At 55.1% G+C, this 23,279-nt stretch overlaps 1 protein-coding gene across 2 annotated transcripts; it reads left to right on the forward strand.

Moving 5' to 3' along the window:
* Positions 1-5,663: 5,663 nt before the first annotated feature.
* Positions 5,664-22,851, forward strand: NETO2 (neuropilin and tolloid like 2). Of its 2 annotated transcripts, none has more exons than XM_054710492.1 (9): positions 5,664-5,697; positions 12,157-12,213; positions 13,464-13,604; positions 14,674-14,922; positions 16,334-16,378; positions 16,461-16,588; positions 17,556-17,784; positions 21,572-21,685; positions 22,277-22,851. In XM_054710492.1, exons 1-9 carry the CDS (start codon positions 5,664-5,666, stop codon positions 22,849-22,851), a joined length of 1,572 nt encoding a protein of 523 aa, XP_054566467.1. The 2 variants fall into 2 exon arrangements, with proteins under 2 accessions (XP_054566467.1, XP_054566468.1); XM_054710493.1 differs by having other exon boundaries at positions 16,334-16,357.
* The last annotated feature ends 428 nt before the right edge of the window (positions 22,852-23,279 follow it).

Genomic DNA, 23,279 nt, shown 5'->3' on the forward strand with positions numbered 1-23,279 from the left:
CAAAACCTTTGGGTATGGATAAGCAAATAGACATTACCTAGGGCTGTCTGTGCCGTGGCAGAATGCTCAGCCCTCAATCAGTGTGGACCACTTTGTGTTTCTTACCTACATCATCAAAAGATAAAAAAAGATAAAGCTCCCTTTCCTGTAACACATAATTCTCAATCACTGCCTCAATCGCCATATTTCTTTAAAGGAAAGTAAATATCCAGTTCAGCCATGATTTACAGATTGTGTAAATTATTAGCTGGATGGTTGTGATATGTCATTCTGCTTGCAATATGTGTCTTAATAGATCTATGTGTCCAAAAAAAAGGGGGGGGGAGGGACACAAATAACGAATGTCAGAAATGAGCAAAGAGAGATAAAGTATCTACTAAAGCAAAATGCACCACCTCTCTGCTGGGCCCATTGTAAAGCTCCTCAGAGGAACATGAAACAGATCTTCAATAATGCACAGTTATACCATGTTCATGGACAGCACAACTAAATATGGTGACGATGTCAGATCTCTCAGTAGTCCAGTGGGTTTTGTTAATGTTGCTGAACTTGATAAGCTGTTTCGAAAATTGACATGGGAATACAGAGGGCCAAGGGCAGCCTAGACACTCTTGAAAAAGAACAAGAAGTTGCTGTCAGAGATGAAAATTTAAGATAAAAATTATGATAATGAAGACAGTGTAGTGCCAGTGAAAAGAGGGACGGCCCAAAGACCTCAATGTGGAATGCAAATGTATAAGCTCGTAGTATTTGGACGTAAATAACTTCATGACCCTGGGACAGGGAATGGTGTTTTATTTAAGTCATAACACAACCGATAAAGGAAATTTTTGATGTATTGGAGTACATTTACACGGGTGTTCAACCTGACTGTGAAGGAAATGTTGAATGATAACTTCACTGAGATACCACTAAACATCTGCCAGGAAGACAGATGGTAGTAACGGCTGACAATAACCAAGTGTTGGTATGGAGGTGGAGCAAGAGGAGTCTTGCCCACCCTCAGTGGGGCTTCATAAAGCAGCAATTGCTCTTCCTTCTGCTTGGTGAAGTTGACGCTCTGTACACTAATTCTACACCAACAGAAACCCTTGCACATGTACACCAGGGTACAGGTGTGCCATCAATCCTTGGTATCGCAGGGGATTGGTGCTAGCCCTCCCCACCCCCAGATACCAAAACGTGTGGATGCTCAAGTCCCTTATATAAAACTAGTAGCCCTGTGCATGAATCCATGCGCCAGTAGCTCTCTGCAGGCCCTGGCCGCTCCGCACCCGCTGCCCAGAGGCTCTCTGCAGCCCAGAGGCTCTTCGCTCTGGGATGCTTGCCTCGTCGCCTCAATGAAGCAGCATTCCACCAAGCCACTCACGCTGCCCACTCTCAGCGACCGCCCACCCTAGGATTGGGGGACTCCGGCGGGGCTGAGGGGACTGGGCGCTGCCATCTTGTGGCTATGGGCACCACCATCTTTGTGATGGAGTGGTTAATTTGCATATTACCCTTTTATTAGATAGGCTAGTGTAGTATTTGCGTGCAACCTGCACACATCCCCCTGTGTACCTTAAGTCATCTCTAGGTTACTTGTCAGACCTAAAACTACACAGACAGTTGTCATCCTGTGATGTGTAGGGAATGACCAGGAAAGGCTGTACGTGGGCAGTGTGGACCCAACCATCGTAGGCCCAACTACAGAGTGTAAGTCGGCAAAAACATAACATTTTCCCCAAGTATTTCCGATCCACGGTTGGTTGAATCTGAGGATGCCACACCTGTGGAGAGCCAACTGCAAACATTGCAGCAGCGTGCCTCACGGCCAACAGCTACCGGCCGCTGAAATGCCCGTCTCGGGGATTGTTACACAGTGACATACTGTGCAGCCGTGACACGTAATGACAGCCAGCTCCACAAAACGGCACCCGTTCATCTCATGAAGTTAAGCGAAAAGGCAAGACACGTAAGAATATATACAGCACAATACTACATATAAAGTTCAAAAACGGCGACAAGGAGCCCAGCCGGCGTGGTTCAGGAGTTGAGCATCAACCCAGGCACCAGGAGGTCACAGTGTGATTCCCAGGCAGGGCACCTGGCCAGGTTGGGGGCTTGATCCCCAGTAGGGGGCGTGCAGGAGGCAGCCGATCAATGACTCTCTCTTATCATTGATTCTTCTATCTCTCTCCCTCTCCCTTCCTCTCTGAATCAATAAAAATAAAAATTAAAAATAAAAACAGGGACAACTAAATTACAGTAGCTACACACGTATTTTCACCTGTGTGGGAAGTGACCCACATAGTCAACCCACTTTGCATGGTTTTAACCATGCATTTATGGGTGGGAAGCGCTAAAGGGAAGACCTTTGCACGTTAATATGATGGTTTCATGTTGCACAATGAACCGGCATGCATTGCGGCTGCGAGTAAACAGGTGTAAGTGTCCAATAATCAACGGTGTGCACAGCCCGTTCTGGGGCCGCAGGAAGGACCGGTCGGACTGCGGGCAGGCGGGACTCTGAGGAGCCGCAAGGGCTAGACCCGTGCCAGGAAGAGCAGCAGGAGGCCCGGAGCCCGTCCCCAGGGCGCTGGCAGGTAAGCGGGGAACAGACCGGGCGCTCCTGGGTGGTCTTCCGGGAAAAGGCAACTGGATCCAGAACCCCCAACTGAGAGGCATGTGCACGCTCGCCTCTCGCCTCGGGAGCATATGGCCTCTCCGCAGGCCCAGCCACAGCCTGTGCTTTCCCACGTCCCTGCAAACTCCTCCAGACGCTCCCCTCGCACAGTCCACACGGAAGACAGACGGTGTCCTCCGGGGAGCCGCAGTGACCCCGCCAGCCCCTCCTCAGGGCTGTTCCCCAACCAACCCCCTCCCCAGCCAACCCCCTCTCCAGCCAACCCCTTCCCCAGCCAACCCCTTCCCAGCCAACCCCCTCCCCAGCCAACCCCCTCCCCAGCCAACCCCCTCCCCAGCCAACCCCCTCCCCAGCCAACCCCTTCCCCAGCCAACCCCCTCTCCAGCCAACCCCCTCCCCAGCCAACCCCTTCCCCAGCCAACCCCCTCCCCAGTCAACCCCCTCCCCAGCCAACCCCTTCCCCAGCCAACCCCCTCCCCAGCCAACCCCTTCCCCAGCCAACCCCCTCCCCAGCCAACCCCCTCTCCAGTCAACCCCCTCCTGCGGGGGCTGCTCCCCAGCCAGAGGAGAAGAGCCCACTGAGGTTCCATCACGGTGGCACCACCAGTAAGAGCTGCGAGGCTGAATGAAAACGCTGTGTGTGTGCTTGTTAAATGACTATGGTGGGCCAGGCCACGGGGCTCAGTGGTTGAGCGACAACCTAGGAACCAGGAGATCACAGTTTGATTCCCAGTCAGGGCACATGCCCGAGTTGCAGCCTCATCCCCAGTAGGGAGTGTGCAGGAGGCAGCCCATCCATGATTCTCTCTCATCACTGATGTTTCTCTCTCCCTCTCCCTTCCTCTCTGAAATAAACAAACATATATTTTTAAAAAACAAATTACTACGGTTGCTCTCATCTCTCCTGTTATAGCCTGAACTCGCTGCTACTGAGCCTTCCCCTGTAGAAACCTATGCCTCCGGCCTCCTCAATGGAGAGCAGACTCCGCTGCCTGTCCTTCCAGCAGGGGTCTCCCCGGCCAAAGCCCACCTCCAAGCACAACACTCCCCCAGCCGGACGCTCCCCTCCTCCCCCCTTTCCCTCTCCACTCGCCACCCCCAGCCCTTCCCCTCTGAGCGTGTCGCCCCCTCCACGGATGACATCACACACACCTCTCCCTCCCCTCGGCGACTGTGCATGTAGAGCCTGCCATGTTGCAGAAGCGGAGACGGCGCCTTCCTGCCAAGTCCTGTGTCCACCCTCGTCTGCGCTCGGAGGTCTCTCTCCATGCGTGCTGGTCTCCCGAGGGCACTTGATTGTGTTTGTGGAAGGGGCTCCTGAACGGCCCATTCACGGGTTGGCTCTTGCGTGCCATCTTGGTGTGACGGCGGGGGATGGGTGTGCGCCCACACATGCCCCTGTGATGCCTCCGGGGGCCCGGCCACGGGCTCGAGACCTTGGTGCTCACTGGGGTTGAGTATGTGCTCACTAGCAAACCCTGCGGACACTCACTCCTTTGCCTCTCGGAGGGGTAGAAGAGTGTTCTTGACAACCTGGGAGGTTTCTTTCAGGTGCCTGACATGGTCCCTAATGACACCTGGTCGGACCAACACTGCTGGAGGTCCTACTGTGTGTCAGGTACAGGCACAGGTGTTGTTTATTGGGGCACGGATGCTCCCAGCAGCTATCATTGCTTCCGGAACGTGGCTAAACTCAGTAAGTGCGGAGCGCATGTGCGGGCCTCCCTGCTTGCAGCAACTTTATAGATTTTTTAAAAATATATTTTTATTGATTTCAGAGAGGAAGGGAGAGGGAGAGAGAAACATCAATGATGAGGGAATCACTGATGGGCTGCCTCCTGCACGCCCCCTACTGGGGGTTGAGCCAGCAACCAGGGCATGTGCCCTGACCAGGAATGGAGCAGTGACCTCCTGGGTCATAGGTCAATGCTCGCTGGCGGGCCAAGCAGCTTGGATGTGGATGGAGTGGGGGCAGAGGGATACGGGGGAAGAACAAATACACAAGCAGGTGATCACATTACTATGGAGCATATGCAACGGGGTCCTTCACACCCTGCACTACGCAGCGGCTTGCATTTGCAGATCTGGAGATTTTTGTCAACGGAGTCAAGCGACCCAAGAGCCTGGCTCCGTGGCTCGGAGGGCAGGTCTAGGGACAGGTCCGGGTTCCCTGCCCTCCCTTCCTCCCTCCCTCGCCGCGTGGCTCTGGACAAAGCCCCTCTGGGCCCCCTGTTCCCCACCCTCTACGGCACCTACCGCGGCGCGTCGGAGGGTTAACGCTCAAACGCAAGTGCTTGGTGCGGTGCCTGGCAACCGAGGAGGCGGTCAGTCCGCGCTGGAGCGCGTTACCGCGGCTCAGGCCAACCCACCCGGCGCTCAAGGGCGTCCCGCGTCAGGGCCCTGGGCCCCAGCAGGTGGGGAGCGGGGCTGGGCTGGGCCGCTGTGACCTTGAACTGAGGTCCCAGGAGGCCGAGGAGTTGGTGCCGCTCTCCCAGGGCGCCGGTCTCCTGCGGCGGCGGCGGTTCTGGCCCCTCCCGGGCGGGACGGCGACCCCTCGACCCCACGACCCCGAGACCCCGCCCATCGGCCCCCGCTCGGCGACCGCGGGTCGGAGGCGCCGCCCTCCAGGGGCGATTGGCCGCGAGGGCGAGGGGCGCGGGCGGGGCGGGGAGGGGCGGGACCTGCGCGCGGGCGGCGGCCGGCACGCGGCGCTCGCGCTCCCCGCTTAAATGAGCCGGGCTCCCCGCGCCCGCCGCCACTGGAGTGGGGCCCGCTCGGGGGCTGTCCCTCGCGCCCGCGCCGCTCGGCTCCGGGCCGGTCGATGGGACGGGGCGCCGGGAGGCCGGAGGCGGCGCCCGTCGGGGGGCTGTGGCCGGCGGGGGGCGCGGGGATGGCGCGCCGCGGGACCTGAGCGCAGCCCGCGGGGAGGCCGCCTGGTGGCCGCGATGGGCTCGGAGCGGGGCCGCCTACCAGCCGGGCCGTGAGCGCCGCCGCCTCGCCGCCGCCCGGCCCCTCGCGCAGCCGGGCCGCCGGGAACATGGCCCTGAAGCAGCTCGGCTCGATCCTCAAAGGTAAGCGCGGGGGCTGCGGGGCACGGCGCCCCCTGCGGGCCGAGGCCGGGCTCCGTCCCTCCGGCGCCCGCGCGCCTTTGTCTGCGGGCGCCGCGCGGGGCTCCTGGTGCTCCCGGCCGGGGGACGGGGGACCCACGGCACCGAGCGGCGGGCATCGCTCGCTCCGCAAAGTTGTGGGGTTCGCGTCAGTGCGGCGCAGGCCGGGCTTCCCCGACCTGTCAAGACCAAGTCGGTGCACGCGAACGGGGACGGCCGGTCTCCACGACCCGCGGGGGGCGGACGGCCTGCGCGCCCGGCCGGGTCCCACCTGCAGCGGCCGGAGGCTGCGGCACCACTGCGGCCCCGCCACCCGCTCGGCCCCGCGCCGCCCGGACCTGGGCTCCGCCTGCCGCCGCGGCCGCGCTCCGCTGGGTCGGGGGCCGGAACCCTGCGGCCGGCCGCTCCGCCTCCGGGCTGGGGGCGTTTCGATTCAGACGCGAGTACTGAGGTCGCCGAGACCCAGATACAAAGTTGCTGCTGAAACTCGCACCGAATAAACCCGATTTCCATTCCTCACGGGAGACAGTCCGCCGCGCAGGCTTCCCCTGATGAATAGCTCGGTATTTGCAACATTAGGAAATGTTCTCTCCCTCATCGGGGAAGGAGTGGAGAGGCATGGAGTCGTGGCATGTAGCGCTTGTCACAGTGTCTTGGAATCTGCGGTGACTAACGGCGGGTGTTTTTCCTGCTCCTTACCCACACTTTCCTCCTTCGTTTTGTTAGCCCGTTCAGTGTAACCTCGCGTTTAAGGCTCCACTGGACACGCATTCCGCCCCAGCTCTCCCCAAACTCCCCGCCGAGGGTTCAGTCACTGAATGTGTACTTCGGTCTCCAGTGGCCACTCGGGTGCCCGGGACCTGCTGGCCAGAGCCCATTTCTCAGTCACCCCACGGATGCCTAGCGGCCCCCCATTCTGTTAAAATTCCAGACGCTGGCATGAATCCCTCGTTTCTCCCATCCGTGCCTCCTCAGTCCCATCGCCGAGGCTCGGACAGGAAGGTTGTGTTCTACTCGTTTCCAACGACAACGTGCGGAGCGGGGTTCCCGGGAGTGCTCGCTCCTCGGCGTCCCCTTCGCGCCCGGTCCGTCTCCTCGGGACAGTCCGTGCGGGGGCCCCGGGAGCAGCCCCTGGATTTGTTGCACAGCCTCGCCGCCGGCAGAACTTGCAGAGACCGGGCCGGAGAGGACAGGATCGCCCGGGCTCCCGGCGGGTGGAGGGAGGGGGCCGCCCGCGCCCCGCGCGTGGGTGCGCACCGCCCCCTCTGGCCGGTGCGTGGCTCTGCTGCGCCTTTCAGGAAAGAATTCCGTGCGGATGGCGACCGGGAAAGCTCCAGTGAAAACAACGTAGTATCCGGCTCTCCTCCTCTTACCGTCACCCAACCCGCCCGGTTCCCCACGCCCGGCCGCGGTGGCGGTGGCTGCAGGCGCCCTGGCCCGAGAGCAGGCTATTTTGAGGTCTCCTACAGCTGATGCGTCTGCCACTGTCAAGATGGGGATGCAGATAGCTGTCTGGAAGATTCCGGAGATTTTAAAAAGTGGATTCTGAGAAGGGAGTCTGCTGACACTGAGAAGCGAGAGTACAATGTGTGTGCATCAGGTTACATGGCTATGCATCCGAGTAAGTGGGTGTACACTCGGTTACATGTGTGTACATTAGAATAGAATGGATGTGTAGAGATGGAAGAAGACTGATACAAAGTTGCTTCTGAAACCGGGACAGAATAAGCCCGAACAGACCACTGGGAAGGCGTCCCTTGTCCCTACACCTGATTTTTTAAGTCCAAGTGCATGTGTTACCTGTGCAAATATTGGTCTTTTAAGTTGAAAAGTTAAAAAGATGGGCATTTTCCCAGCACTGCCATTCATTCTATTAAAATGCGGAGCGCTGGAATGCGTTCCGTAGGCTTTCCCACCCGTCACTCCTCAGTTGCCTGGCCATTGCTTGGAAATGAAGGTTTTGTTTTTCTCTTTCCAAAATACAACGTGCAGAATGTGAGAAAGTACCTTGTCAGTCCTGCGAGGGGATGGCTCCGGCCGCAGGGGTTCTTCCGGGAAAGTGGGCGCTGGCATCCTTGCAGGCATCGCCCACTCACAGCCTCGCTGGGAAGGCTGTGGTCCCTCTGAGTGGGCTTCTCGGTGGAAGGTCACGTCCGTAAGATGCCACTGATGCTTTCTGTTCCGCGTTCAGCAGTGAGAACAAAAAGAGCAGCTCTGGGCTGTTTCACCCGTCCCCGGATTGTGACAGCTCAGTGACTCGCTTGGAGTTGAGATCACTCCGGGCTCACAACGTTGGACTTACGTCGGTCAGAGTGAAGCATCCTCGTCGCGTGAGCTATTATAGCGGGATCATAGCTCACCCTCTCACAGTCCTCGTTCATTCTGCACGCGGGCTGCAGAGTTCCATCAGCCTTCGTTATGTTTAAGTCTAAATTTGCGGTGTGATGAAACGTAAGCATCCCTCTCGCACTATATTTGAAAAAATCTTATGTGAGACTGTGACAAATACCGACTCCTGTCCTTTAGTCTTAAGCCTCACATCTAAGAAAGCAAACAATACAGAAATAAGTACAGTCCTGAAAAGCTGTATCTTTCTCTTTAATTTATTGGGGTGACATTGTTTAATACAATTATGTCGGTTTCAGATGTACAGTCTGTCATGACATCATCTGTGTATTGTATTGTATGTTCCCTGCCCCAAGTCAAGTCTCCTTCCATCGCTCTTTATCCCCCTTTACTTTCTTTTATTTTATTTTATTTTAATATATTTTATTGATTTTTTTACAGAGAGGAAGGGAGAGGGATAGAGAGTTAGAAACATCGATCAGCTGCCTGCCACACACTCCCCACTGGGGATGTGCCCGCAGCCAAGGATGTACACACCCCTGACTGGAATCGAACCTGGGACCCTTGAGTTCTCAGGCCGACACTCTGTCCACTGAGCCACACCGGTCAGGGCCCCCTTTACTTTCTTTTCCCTCCCCCACCCCCTTTCCCTCTGCCGATCAGCACACTGTTGTCTGTCTATGAGTTTGTTTGTTGGGCGGGGCGGGGAGGGGGGTTGCTGTGCTTAATCCGTTCACCTTTTTCACCAGCCCCACAGCCTACTCGGCTCTGACAGCTGTCAGTCTGTGCTCCGTACCTGTGAGTCTGTTTCTGTATTGTCTGTTAGCTCACTTTGTTCGTTAGAGTCCACGTGAGTGAACTTGTCTTTCTCTGACTGGCTTACTTCACTCAGCATAATGCTCTCCAGGTCCATCCACGCTGTCGCAAAGGGTAATAAAATGTCCTTTTTTATGGCCGAGTCGTATTCCTTCTGTAACTTGTTCCACAGCTATTTTATCCCCTCACCTAGGGATGGGCACTTGGGCTGCCTGCAAACCTTGGCTGTTGTAAATAACGCTGCAGTGAACACAGGGTGCATCTGTTCTTTCCGATCAGCGTCGGATATCTTCGGGTGTATTCCCAGCAGTGGACTCACTGGGTCGCAGGCAGTTCCATTTTAATTTGTTGAGGAAACTCCATACTGCTTTCCGCCATGGCTGCACCGGTCTGCCTCCCACCAGCAGTGCACGAGGGTTCCCTTTTCTCCACAGCCTCGCCAGCACTTGTTTGTTGACTTACTGGTGATCGCCACTCCGACAGGTGAGAGGCGAGACCTCATTGTGGTTTAAATTTTCATTTCTCTGGTGATTAGTCACGTTGAGCATCTTTTCCCATGTCTCTTGGCCATCTGTGGGTCCTCTTTGGAGGACTGTCTATTCAGGCCCTTTGCCCGTCTTCAATTGGGTTGTTTGGTTTGCTGGGGGTTTGGTGTTGAGCTGTGTAAGTTCTGTATCCATTTTGGATATTAACCCTTTATCAGATGTGTCATTGGCGAGTATGTTCTCCCACTCAGGGGCTCGTCTTTTCATTTTGTTGATGGTTCCTTTGCTGTGCAAAGCCTTTTGGTTTGATGTAGTCCTTTTGTTTCCCTGGCCCGCGGAGCTGTATCAGAAAAATATATATATATATTGCTACGATAAATTTTTTTAATATATTTTTTTGATTTTTTTATAGAGAGGAAGGGAGAGGGATAGAGAGTTAGAAACATCAATCAGCTGCCCCCTGCACACTCCCCACTGGGGATGTGCCCGCAACCAAGGTACATGCCCTTGACCGGAATCAAACCCGGGACCCTTAGTCCGCAGGCCGATGCTCTGTCCACTGAGCCACACCGGTCAGGGCCCTGCGAGAAATTTTACTGCCTATATTTTCTTCTAGGATTTTTATGATTTCGAGCCTAATACTGAAGTCTAATCTATTCCGAGTTTATTCCGGTGTCCAATTATCACAGCACCATTGATGGACTGGACCACCGTTACCCCATTGCGTGTTCTCGCCTCCTTTGTCGAGTATTGATTTGAGCGTGAGGCACGGATTCATTTCTGGGCTCTCTGTTCTGCCCATCGATCTGCCGTTGTTACGCCCGCACCAGACCGTCCGATGTCAGGTGGTGCGGTGCCTGCAGCCGGGTCCTTTTATCTCGAGGCGGCTGTGGCTCTTCGGGGTCTCCTGTGGCTCTTCGGGGTCTCCTGCGGCTCCAGGTGCACTCTGGGAGTATTTGTTCTAGTTCTGTGAAACGCGCCCTTGGGGTCTTGATAGGAGCGGCGTGGGCTCTATAGGTTGCTGTGGGCCGTATGGACATTCGATGGTGTCCAGTCTTCCTGCCCACGAACACAGTGTATGCTCCCACTCAGTTGTGTCTTCTTAGTTTCTTGTTGTTTTTGTTTGGTTTGGCTTGTGTGTGTGTGTGTGTGCGCGCGCGCGCGCACACACGCGCTTTTTATGCAACTGTAAATGGGATTGTTTTCTTAGTTTCCCTTTCTAATAGTTCAGTTTTGATGTATAAAAATGCAACTGAGCCGGCCGGTGTGGCTCAGTGGTTGAGTGTCCACCTGGTCAGGGCATATGCCCCAGGTACAGGCCCACCCCCAATAGGGGATGTGCAGGAGGCAGCCAATCAAAGATTCTCTCTCCTCATCGCTGTTTCTCTCCCTCTCCCTCCCTCTCTCTGAAAATCAATGAAAACATATTTTTTAAAAGTTAATAAATAAAAGGCTCTTCACGACCTGAAGTAATTCATTATTGTTGATTGAGTCTCAGACATGTCCAACATGGGGAGAAAAAAAGAGCTTCATTTTCTCACACGCCAGCCTTTGTCCCACGGACTTGGCCTCACACGGCCATAGAACGTCTTGAGTTGGTTTCTGGGAGACTGCTGCCCCCTTCCTTCCATCTTTATTCTGAATGTTCCCTGACGTCCAATCACCTCACTGAATGTTTGCCGGCGTGATTCATGGCAGAGCTAGCCATAAAGCGAGTGAGCTCCTGGAGATGGACTGCAGCGCAGACGGGAATAATTGGGGTCAGCACCATTTGTTGTGTAAAAAAAAAGTATGTGTTCTTTTACTGCATCATAAATTAAAACATGCTTTCCATGCTGTGTCCTCAGGGCTCGGATACTTGAGTACATTGTCAGTTCTCTTTGTGCTTGGGTTGTCCTCAGTGCCACGTAGTTCATCACATCTAACCCTTAACACAGAGCCCCACAGAGCACGACTCCGGTCTTCACGGACACTCGCCACGGACTGTCACATTGGGACAGAGTCTTGGGCCGATGCCCATGTGGAAATGTGTGCGGTACCTTCACCGCATGTATTTACGTAAGAACATCAAATGGTAAAAAGTACTGGCCTACACAACAAATCGAAAGACAAAAATTAAAAGGAATGTGAAGAAAAATCTTATCTTTAAACTTCTTGTGGGACCAAGATATGGACAGAGCTGTGTCCATCAACAGCAGATTCCCACCGGGCCAGTGTGGCTCAGTGGTTGAGCATCGACCTCTGAACCAGGAGGTGGCCGTTCAATCCCCGGTCAGGGCACACGCCCCAGTTTTGGGCTTTATCCCCAGTAGGGGGTGTGCAGGGGACAGTCGATCCATGATTATCTCTCATCATGGATGTTTCTACCCCTCTCCCTCTCTGAAATCAATAAAAATGTATTTAAGAAAATATTATTTTTAAAAAAAAATTATTGATTTCAGAGAGGAAGGGAGAGGGAGAGAGGGAGAGAAACATCCATGATGAGAGAATCATGGACCGGCTGCCTCCTGCACGCCCCACACGGGGATCAAGCCCACAACCCGGGGCCTGTGCCCTGACCGGGAATTGAACGGCCACCTCCTGGTTCACAGGTCGATGCTCAACCACGGAGCCACGCCAACTAGGCTTAATAAAAACTATTTTTTAATTGTTAAATCGAGAGCAAATGTAAGGAACAGTGGTTTTGTTCCTCTTTCATCATCTGATCTTCCTTATACACTGAGCGAAGCGTAACGTGGGTCCGACTGTGTAACGCGTCTCCTCTGTCCCCCTGCAGTGTTGCTGATCACGGTGCTGGTGGTGGAGGGGATCGCCGTGGCCCAGAAGCCCCCAGGTAGGGTGCTCGGGGGACTGCTCCCACGTGCACAGGGTGGGGGGCTCACCTGGAAGGATTGCAGCCCGTGGGGCCACTTCCGTCCTCCCTCTGGGTTGTGCCCATCCTCCCTCTGGACTGTGCCCACCCTCCCTCTGGGGTGTGCCCGTGACCGCAGGGCTGAGCCGCAGGCAGGCAGAGTCCATTGTCAGCGCCAAGCGTTGCCCCGAGGAGCCGTACACACGGGCGTCCCCAGCAGCCTGGCTCGCTCCGGATCTGGCCCGAACGTTACATGGGGCTCACGCTTTATCACTAAGCGGAAATCAGCGTCCATTTCCCCACGGGAGACACATTTCCGTCCGTGTCTCACTCGGAGCCCCGGGGCCCGGGCTGCCGCGTCCCTGGAGGTGAGCCGTGTGGCTTCCGAACCAGGCTTTCCCGCAGAGTTGAGTCCGTTTTTTCTGTCGCCCGGCTTCGTTTCTGTTTCCATCCACGTTGCTCCTGTGCGGGACAAAACCCCCGGCAGGCTGGCCCGCTGGGTCGGGAAGCCCCTTGCCCTGCCCACCCCGTCCCGCCGCTCCATGGGTCCTTGTGCCATCTCCTGTCCCTGAATGACAGCTTTCTGTTGCTTCTTCGACGGGCCAGCGTTAGGGACCAGGGGATGGCTTCCCACGTGGGCAGTGGGGATCAGCTCTCCCGGCCCATCCCCGCCGCCCCTGGCCGGGTACCTGTCCCTTTACCTCCCAGCTGAACCCCCTTTTCCCACGGTCACGCCCTCATTCTGGCAACGTCCGTGCTCAGACTTACATTAGGCTGGTCAGTGAGCATTTTCAACGTGAAAATTCCACCTTCCGTTTCGGAAATTCTTCCCGCCCTCTCTCTTTCCCTGGCCTCCGACACCGGTTCCTCTAGAGCAGGGGCCCCGGTTCCTCTAGAGCAGGGGTGGGGAACTGCGGCCTGCGGGCCACAGGAGGCCCAAGAAATCCTTAGGTCTGGCTCTGTGAGGCCTTAGGGCTGAGCTCCTGGGAGGTTTGACCACGTTGGCAGGCTAGCTTTTAAGCTGATCGTGCCTTAGGGCCCGCAAATGAGGCTATAAATACCACGTGGCCCCTGGCAGGAAAAGGGTCCCCACCCCGCCCCAGGGCTCGCTGCTGCCCGGCCAGGGTGGGGGTGGTGCTGCCTGGAAAGGCTTGGCGACAGCAGGTAGTGGTGGGGAGGGAGGGAGGGGCCGCCCTATTGCTGGGACTGCTGCTCTGACCTCTTCTCGTCAGATGGACAGAACATTGGGGTCAAGCACGTGGCTGGCACCCAGTGCGGCATTTGGGTCCGAACCAGCAATGGAGGCCACTTTGCTTCACCGAGTTACCCGGACCCGTACCCGCCCAACAAGGAGTGCATCTACGTTCTGGAAGGTATTTGCCCGATTTCTATCTTTTTATTCAGTGCCTTTTTACTTTCCTTTTGTTTTTAATCCTCATCTGAGGATTTTTTCCATTGATTGATTGATTGATTTTTTTTTAATTTTTTAAAATATATTTTTATTGCCAAAACCGGTTTGGCTCAGTGGATGGAGCGTCGGCCTGTGGACTCAAGGGTCCCAGGTTCGATTCCGGTCGGGGGCATGTGCCTTGGTTGCGGGCACGTCCCCGGTGGGGGGTGTGCAGGAGGCAGCTGGTCGATGTTTCTGGCTCTCTATCTCTCTCCCTTCCTCTCTGTGAAAAATCAATAAAATATATTTAAAAAAAAAAAAAAAAAAAAAAAAAAAAATATATTTTTATTGATTTCAGAGAGGAAGGGAGAGGGAGAGAGAGAAACATCAATGATGAGATAGAATCCTGGATCGGCTGCCTCCTGCATGCCACACATTGGGGATTGAGCCCACAACCCGGGCATGTGCTCTTGACTGGAATTGAACCCGGGACCCTTCAGTCCACAGACCGATGCTCTATCCGCTGAGCCACATCAGCCAGGGCCTTTTTACTTTTCCTGGTAAAACTAAATCCATTGGTTAAAATGCCCTGTTTAAACCAACTTGAACAAAATTCAGCACGTATTTGAGCTGAACTCTAACAACGTCTACGTGTTTCTGAATACGGAACACATTCCCGAGACAACAGTTGCAATGACCTAGGAGTTTGAATCCCCTAAGACGTCACAATGCACCCCGCTGCCCCATTGGCTGAGAAACCCCTCCGAGGAGAACCGCACGCACGCACCAGGCTTTGTGCCGGTCCATGCCCTCAGTCCCACTGGCCCCTCTCCGCCTGAGTTTCTGTTCCTGCTGCGTTGTAGTCATGAACCAAACGTTAGCTTCTCGGCTCTCATTTTGCTGCGACTGATTTTAGTCAGTGGACAACATCTCACTCGTTTCCTTTGCAGCGTAAACAAACACTTGCTATGAATTTTGTGAGCAACGTTCTCCTTTCGACCCTCGGCAGCGAGGGGCACCGCCGCGGCCCTGACTGCTCTCTCTCCTTCCAGCTGCGCCACGTCAGAGGATCGAGCTCACCTTCGACGAACACTTCTACATCGAGCCCTCGTTCGAATGTCGCTTTGACCACCTGGAGGTTCGCGACGGGCCCTTCGGCTTCTCTCCGCTCATCGACCGGTTCTGCGGCGTGAAGAGCCCTCCGCTGATCCGATCCACGGGGCGCTTCATGTGGATCAAGTTTAGTTCCGACGAAGAACTCGAAGGAATGGGATTCCGAGCCAAGTACTCATTTATCCCAGGTAATGAGACGGGCCTCCCCCCGAGGAGGCCGCCCCTGCCGCGGGCCCCCGTCGGCTGGAACCGAGCTCACTCAGTCGGGTTGACACTTGAACTGCGGAGCCCTGTCCGCTGCGAGCGTGCACCAGCCCCGAGGGGAACGCGAGGACACAGGTTATCCTCTGCCTGCAAAGAGCCACTAAGTGGCACGGTGACAGCAACGCGGGGCAGCGAGTGTGCGGCCTCGTGCTGCCATTCAGGTTTTCACGCAGAAATCTGTTACTTGAAAAAAATTAAGCCCAACCCGTGTGGCTCTGGTTGAGTGTCACAAAGCTGCAGTTCAACTCCCGGTCAGGGCACATGCCTGGGTTGCAGGCTCCATCCCCAGTGGGGGGGGGATGCAGGAGGCAGCCGATCCATGATTCTCTCTCATCATTGATGCTTCTATCTCTCTCTCTCCCTCTCCCTTCCTCTCTGAAATAAAAATACATATATATTAAATCTATACGTTAATAACTTAAAAACATTGATGCTATCAGTGAATATGCACATAAATAACAGTGGTCTCTAGCCCACACCAGGGAGCTTTCTCTCGCACTGTTACTAGGTGTAGCGTCTGTTACTAAATGTAGCGTCTGTTACTAAATGTAGCAGCCATTACTAAATATAGCGTCTGTTACTAAATGTAGCAGCCATTACTAAATGTAGCAGCTATTACTAAATGTAACACCTGTTACTAAATGTAGCATCTGTTACTAAATATAGCGTCTGTTACTAAATGTAGCAGCCATTACTAAATGTAGCAGCTATTACTAAATGTAACACCTGTTACTAAATGTAGCATCTGTTACTAAATGTAGCATCTGTTACTAAATGTAGCAGCCATTACTAAATGTAGTGTCTGTTACTAAATGTAGCATCCGTTACTAAATGTAGCATCCGTTACTAAATGTAGCAGCTATTACTAAATGTAGCACCTGTTACTAAATGTAGCGTCTGTTACTAAATGTAGCACCTGTTACTAAATGTAGCAGCTATTACTAAATGTAGCAGCTATTACTAAATGTAGCACCTGTTACTAAATGTAGCGTCTGTTACTAAATGTAGCACCTGTTACTAAATGTAGCAGCTATTACTAAATGTAGCATCTGTTACTAAATGTAGCATCCGTTACTAAATGTAGCATCTGTTACTAAATGTAGCATCTGTTACTAAATGTAGCATCTGTTACTGTAGCATCTGTTACTAAATGTAGCATCTGTTACTGTAGCATCTGTTACTAAATGTAGCATCTGTTACTAAATATAGCGTCTGTTACTAAATGTAGTATCTGTTACTAAATGTAGCGTCTGTTACTAAATGTAGCGTCCGCCGTAGTAGGTGACTCTACACTGTCTCAGAATGCCACTGACGCTCTCCTCTTTTCCGTTGCAGATCCAGACTTTACTTACCTCGGAGGTATTTTAAACCCCATCCCAGGTTTAGTATGCTACCTGTTTTTCCTCCTGGCGCTTCTGACCCGCCTTCGTTCCCGCTGACCGTGCCCCTCTCTCCCTTCCAGACTGCCAGTTCGAGCTGTCGGGGGCCGACGGCGTCGTGCGGTCCAGCCAGGTGGAGCAGGCGGAGAAGACGAAGCCCGGCCAGGCGGTGGACTGCATCTGGACCATCAGAGCCACCCCGAGGGCCAAGGTACCGCTGTGGCGAGGCAGCCGGGGAACGTGTAAGGGCGAATCCTGTAATGTCCTCTTTAGGTTTGTGCAAGTGCTTCCTGATGATATAAACCGGCGTTACGGCTTTATTTTGGTTCCCTTATGAGGTGCCAGCTAAGACCTCGGCATTGTTGGTGTTAAATAAGCTACAGTGTCAATTTCAGGAATAGCACACAAATGCAGTAAGATTCTTATTTTATGAGTCTTAAAATCTGTGGATTCCTAATTCAAGAGTGCAGGTATTGATCAGGTGGCTCAGGTGGTTGGAGCGTCATCCCGTACACCAAAAGGTTGGGGGGTCCGTTCTCAGTCAGGGCACACACCTAAGTTACTAGTTTGATCCCCAGTTGGGGTGCGTATGGGAGGCAACCGATCGATGTTTCTGTCTCACATCCATGTGTGTGTTTTTTCTCTCTCCCTCCCTTCCTCTCTCTCTCTCTAAAATCAATTAAAACATCCTCAGGTGAGGATTTAAAACAATTTAAGTTTTGTGAGGAAAAATGGATCACAAGAAGTCAAAGTGTCCTGTCAAAGGTCTCAGGGTTGGTCAATGCCGAACCCCAACGCAGCAAACCTCAGTCCCCGGTTCTCGCCCCCATCCCCCCGGCTAGTCACACACTTTTCCCGGAAAGTTGTGCCGGGAAAGCGGTTTTCAGTAACTGACAGATGGAGGTTGGTGGCTAACTACTCCTGCTTTTCGCTTCTAGGAGTTTCAGCAGTTAAACTTACATTTCATGTGTATTTATGTTAAAAGAGAAGAGAGAGAGCGAGGCATCGACTTCTTGTTCCACTTACCACCCCCTCCTGGGTAGAGTCCTGTCTGTGCCCTGACCGGGGATCGAGCCCCCCGCCTTGGCGATGTCAGGGCGATGCTCGAAGCACCGAGCCGCCCGGCGGGGCGCACGGACCTTGTGAAAGCCGCGTGTCCCTTTGTGTGACCGTCACAGATCTACCTGCGGTTCCTGGATTACCAGATGGAGCACTCCAACGAGTGCAAGCGGAACTTCGTCGCCGTCTACGACGGGAGCAGCGCTATCGAGAACCTCAAGGCCAAGTTCTGCAGCACGGTGGCCAACGACGTGATGCTCAAGACGGGAGTGGGGGTGATCCGCATGTGGGCGGACGAGGGCAGCCGGCTCAGCAGGTTCCGGATGCTCTTCACCTCCTTCTTGGAGCGTAAGTGAACGGCCCCTATCGAGTGAGGTCGTTGACATAATTTTCATTCATTCACAAGACAGTCCTTGAGCATCTCTTTTTTCTTTTTTTCCTAAATATATTTGTATTGATTTCAGAGAGGAAGGGAGAGGGAGGGAGAGAAACACCAATGGTGAGAGAGAATCATGGACCGGCTGCCTCCTGCACGCCCCCTGCTGGGGATGGAGCCCACAACCCGGGCATGTGCCCTGACCGGGAATCGAACCCTGACCTCCTGGTTCATAGGTCGCCACTCAACCCCTGAGCCACGCGGCTGGGCATTGAGCGTCTCCTTTTGACGAAGACGGCAACTCACAGGATGTAGACATGACTGGGTCTTAGTCCCTCTTCTCAAGGAGCGGACTGCCGTGGGTGAAACAGCCATGTTGGTGCATGAGGTGCTACCGCCTGAGGAAGCAGTAAGCACACGACCGGGAGAGCAGAGAGGGGAGACTCCTCCCGAGATTTTCAAAATTAAAAATAAGGATCAGGCCCGGCCGGCGTGGCTCAGTGGTTGAGCATCAACCTATGAACCAGGAGGTCAGGGTTCAATTCCTGGTCAGGGCACATGCCCGGGTTGCGGGCTCCATCCCCGATGTGAGGCGTACAGGAGGCAGCCGATCCATGATTCTCTCTCATTGGTGTTTCTCTCTCTCTCCCTCCCCCTTCCTCTCTGAAATCAATACAAATAGATTTACATTTTAAAAATGCTGCAGAAACCCGGATCCCTGTCTCGGAGCTCCACCCCTGTGAGGGAGGGAGGGCACCCCTGTGCGTTAGCCTCACCTGAACTTCCATCCCGACCAGAGGCCAAGCTGTGAATGTTTTCCTCTCTGAGGACTAACAGGTCTCTTGGAGGCGCCGCAAATACCCTCTAGCTCCGTGATCTCAGCGCTGCTCAGGTTTCTGCCTGAGCGTCATGGCCGGGGCGTCCACCTGGGGGCGGCCTTCCGCCTCCTTCCTTCCCCACTTCGTTGTCAGTTCTCTCTGAGGGAGAGCTGTTCTTATCCCTCCTGCCTTCCCCCGCTGTTGATCCAGGGTGCACCCATGGCTGTGTATCTTTATCCCACTAATGTACCTATTAGACATGTTGTAAAGCACGTTATTCTTTAATACGTTATTGTCGCACAGAGTCCCCGCGCCGGCCGTCGGGGCTCCTTGCCCAGGCCTCCTGTGCCCTTGCCACACGCCGCTTGTTGTTTAGGCTCTTCCTTCCTTTTCCCGCGGGATGAACCAGGCGCAGCCCCTTATGTCACAGCAAAAAGCCTGGCTCGGTGGTTGAGCATCCACCGATGAACCAGGAGGTCACGGTTCGATTCCCTGTCAGGGCTCATGCCTGGGTTGCGGGCTCCATCCCCAGTGTGTGGCGGGCAGGAGGCAGCCGATCCATGATTCTCTCTCATCATTGCTGGTTCTGTTTCTCCCTTCATCTCTGAAATCAATAAAAATACATATTTTTTAAAAACAACTAACACCCTGCTCTTCGTACCCACCGGAGTTCATCGTTCAGTCCCGGGACAACGCAAGCGCTTTCCGAGCTGCTCCCCGCGCCCCGGTAAACGTGTCCTCGCGGACTCGTCGTTCTGCGCGTGTCTGCGGGGAGCCTGACTGCCGGACACGCTTTTCCAGCTGCTGGCGTTAGTCCCCCGCCCTCCTTTCCCGCGGCTGTGGAAGGCGCCGTAATCGGCTCGGGTTCAGTTGTGACTGTATTCCGCGGTACCTTCCCCACATCACGGTTCCCTTCCTTTGTCTTCACTTGGGGAGCAAGAGGAGTAGGACCATTGTTCCCGCCTCGCCTCCCTGTCCCGCCCGCCCCGCGCCATCCGGCAGCCCCCCTCCCACTCTCTGGAGCTGCTCTAGTTCTTCTCTGTCTGCACTAACGGTTTCTCCACCCGAACCGATCTCATAGGGAAGCAGGCGAAGGGCCTCTTCCGGCGAAATCCTTACCCTGACCACAGCTACGCACTCCGCAGGCTGCTGCCCGCGCGGCTCCACGTCCCAGGTCAGCGCTCGCCCGCCGACGGGGAGGGCGCCCCGCTCCACAACACGGCGTGTGGGGGCGAAGCCTGTATAAAACCAAAGTTCCAGCCCGGCCGCGCTCAGTGGTTAGAGCCTCGGCCTACAGACCGAAGTGTCACAGGTTCGATTCCAGGTCAAGGGCACGTACCTCGATGGCAGGTTCCCCAGCTCCAGTAGAGGCAGGTGCGGGAGGCAGCCAGTCGATGTGTCTCTCACATCAGTGTCTCTCTCTCTCTCCCTCCCTCTCTCTCTCTCTCTCCCTCTCTCTCTCTCTCTCTCTCTCTCCCCCCACCTCCCTCCCTCCTTTCCACTCTCTCTGGAAATCAATGCAAAAAATATCAGGTGAGGCCGAAACCGGTTTGGCTCAGTGGATAGAGCGTCGGCCTGCGGACTGAAAGGTCCCAGGTTCGATTCCGGTCAAGGGCATGTACCTTGGTTGTGGGCACATCTGTGCAGGAGGCAGCTGATCGATGTCTCTCTCACATCGATGTTTCTGACTCTATCTCTCTCCCTTCCACTCTGTAAAAAATCAATAAAATATATTATTTTTAAAAAAAATATATATATATATATATATATATCAGGTGAGGATTAGAATAAAAAACAAAAAAGGTTCCGGTTTGAAGGCTCCTGGTAAGCGCAGCGAGAGCTCCGGCTGGCGCGTGCCGTGCTGCGGTTACTCAGGCGGTTAAACTGGCGCCTCCGTCCTCCTCGGGCCGCCCTGGGTCTGAGTGAGTGATCCGAGTCCAGGAGAGGGTATATTCAGGGCCCAGTTCTGCTCGGAGACTCCCTTCCTACCCGCCCACCGGAGATGGCAGCCGAGACCGGAATAGCCCAGCTCGGGCAAGTGCCGCCATAGCACGGCTGTCAGAACGTGCCCCGCTGCCCCCGAGTCCCGCTGCGCCCTTTGAGAACGGCTGTGGGTTTAGGCAAGGAGCTTCTAGGACTGGAAGTGTGAACGCGGGGAGATAGTTTTGTCAGAATTAAGCCGTAATGTGATTTCCAGTGACCTACAGCCTGCAGGCCCCTGCGGGCTTGGTTGAGAGACAGAGCCGTCTTTCAGCATCGTGGCCACAGCTCATCGAAAGTGGGGCTGAGCCCTGGCCAGTGTGGCTCAGTGGATAGAGTGTTGGCCGGCAGACTGAAGGGCCCAGCCAAGGGCATGTACCTCGGTTGTAGGCTCAGACCCTGGCCCTGGTCAGGGCGTGTGCAGGAGGCAGTCAATTGCTGATGTCTCATTGATGTTTCTCTCCCTTCCTTGTTTTAAAATTCAATAAAAACATAGTCTTTAAAAAAGAAACAAAGAAAAAACAGTTTGGCCCTAGCCGGTTTGGTTCAGCGGATAGAGCGTTGGCCTGCGGACCCAAGGGTCCCAGGTTCGATTCCAGTCAAGGTCACGTACCTCGGTTGCAGGCTCCTCCCCAGCCTGGGCCCTCCCCGGTCAGGGCGCATGCAAGAAGCAACCAATCACTGTGTTTCTCTCATCGATGTTGCTCTCTGTCTTCCACTCTCTCTAAAAATCAATGGAAAAATACCCTTGGGTGAGGATTAACACAAAATAAAACAAAGTTTGCACGTGGTCAACGGAAGCGCTGGCCTCCGTCTCCCCGGCTGTGTGGTACAGCGGGTATTCCTGGGAAGGCGCCCGCGGTAACAGTGACTTCCTGGCAGCAAGTGCAGGTACATGGGGATGAGCTCACACTCTCTGTACTTTGCCTTCTCAGCAACAACGTTTCCTTTCTCCCCACAGCTCCCTGCACGGGCAGCACCTTCTTCTGCCACAGCAACATGTGCATCAATAACTCGCTGGTCTGTAATGGCGTTCAGAACTGTGCGTACCCATGGGACGAGAATCACTGCAAAGGTGAGTCCGTGGGCGAAGGCCCACTTTCCCCGGGAGAAGAGTGGCCATCTCCCTTCATTAAATACTAGAGGCCCGATGCACGAAGATTCCTGCAAGAATGGGCCTTCCTTCCCCTGGCTGCCGGCACTGCCTGTGCTCCGGCCGGAGCCGCCTTTTGGCCTTCGCTCTGCCCAGAGCTGCCTTTCTGCCTTCCCACGCTGCCCAGAGGTCCAGAGTGGCTGGGGCGGTGCTGAACACCTGCCTCCAGCCGCTCAGCGCCTGTGTATGCAAATTAACCCGCCATCTTAGTTGGGTTAATTTACATATTCCTGATTGGCTGGTGGGTGTCGTGGAGGTATGGTCAATTTGCATCTTTCTCTTTTATTAGTGTAGATGTGTTTATTGCTTTTTAGAGGAAGGAAGAGAGGGGGAGAGAGAAAGAGAGATTGATCAGCTGCCTCCTGCACTGGGGATGGAGCCCACAACCCGGACATGTGCCCTGACCGGGAATGGAACCGTGACCTCCTGGTTCCTGGGTCCACACTCACCCCCTGAGCCACGCGGTGGTGCCCGGGCCCCTTCCTGGCTGAAGGCCGCACGTCTCTCCCGCAGAGAGGAAGCGGGCCGGCCTCTTCGAGCAGGTCACAAGGACCCACGGCACCATCATCGGTGTGGCGTCGGGCGTGGTGCTGGTCCTGCTGGTGGTGTCGGTGCTGGTGCAGGTGAAGCAGCCGCGGAAGAAGGTGCTGGCGTGCAAGGCCGCCTTCCACAAGCCCGGCTTCCAGGACGCCTTCGACCCGCCGCACTACGAGCTCTTCTCGCTGCGGGACAAGGAGCTGGCTGCGGACCTGGGCGACCTGGGCGACGAGCTGGACGGCTACCGGCCGCTGCGCCGCGCCTCCTCCGCCTCGCGCTGCGTGCACGAGCACCACTGCGGGGCGCAGGCCAAGCCGGGCCGGGCCCCCCTGGCGGCCGCCGCGGAGCTGCCCTTCCGCCACGACTTCGCGCCGCCGCAGCCCATGAAGACCTTCAACAGCACCTTCCCCCGGAGCAGCTACACCTTCCAGCCGGCGCGCGAGGGCCCGGAGCCGGCGCGGGAGGACCGCGTGATGGAGGAGATCCCCTGCGAGATCTACGTGCGCGGCCGCGACGACTCGGCCCAGGCATCCATCTCCATCGACTTCTAACCCCCTGCCCGCCGCCGGACCCCCCTCGGCCAGGGACCCCCCTCGGCCAGGGACCCTCCTCGCCAAGGACGTGGGAACGCAGTCCCCAGCGCCTCCACGTCTCCAACCCTCTCCTCCTCTCCAAGCGACCAAGATTTGCACCTCCTGGCCACCTGTCCTAACGGTGACTTTTTTAAAATATATTTTTATTGATCTCAGAGAGGAAGGGAGATGGAGAGAGAGAGAGAAGCATCAAGGACAAGAAAGAATCCCCCGACTGGGGATCGAGCTAGCAACCCCGGCATGTGCCCTGACCGGGAATCCAACCGCGACCTCCTGGTTTCGGGGGTGGACACTCAACCACTGAGCCACACTGGCCCGGTGGGAATCTGCTGTTGATGGACACAGCTCTGTCCATATCTTGGTCCCACAAGAAGTTTAAAGATAAG

This window comes from Eptesicus fuscus, chromosome 21, assembly GCF_027574615.1.
Source record: "Eptesicus fuscus isolate TK198812 chromosome 21, DD_ASM_mEF_20220401, whole genome shotgun sequence".
NCBI classification, from domain to species: domain Eukaryota; kingdom Metazoa; phylum Chordata; class Mammalia; order Chiroptera; family Vespertilionidae; genus Eptesicus; species Eptesicus fuscus.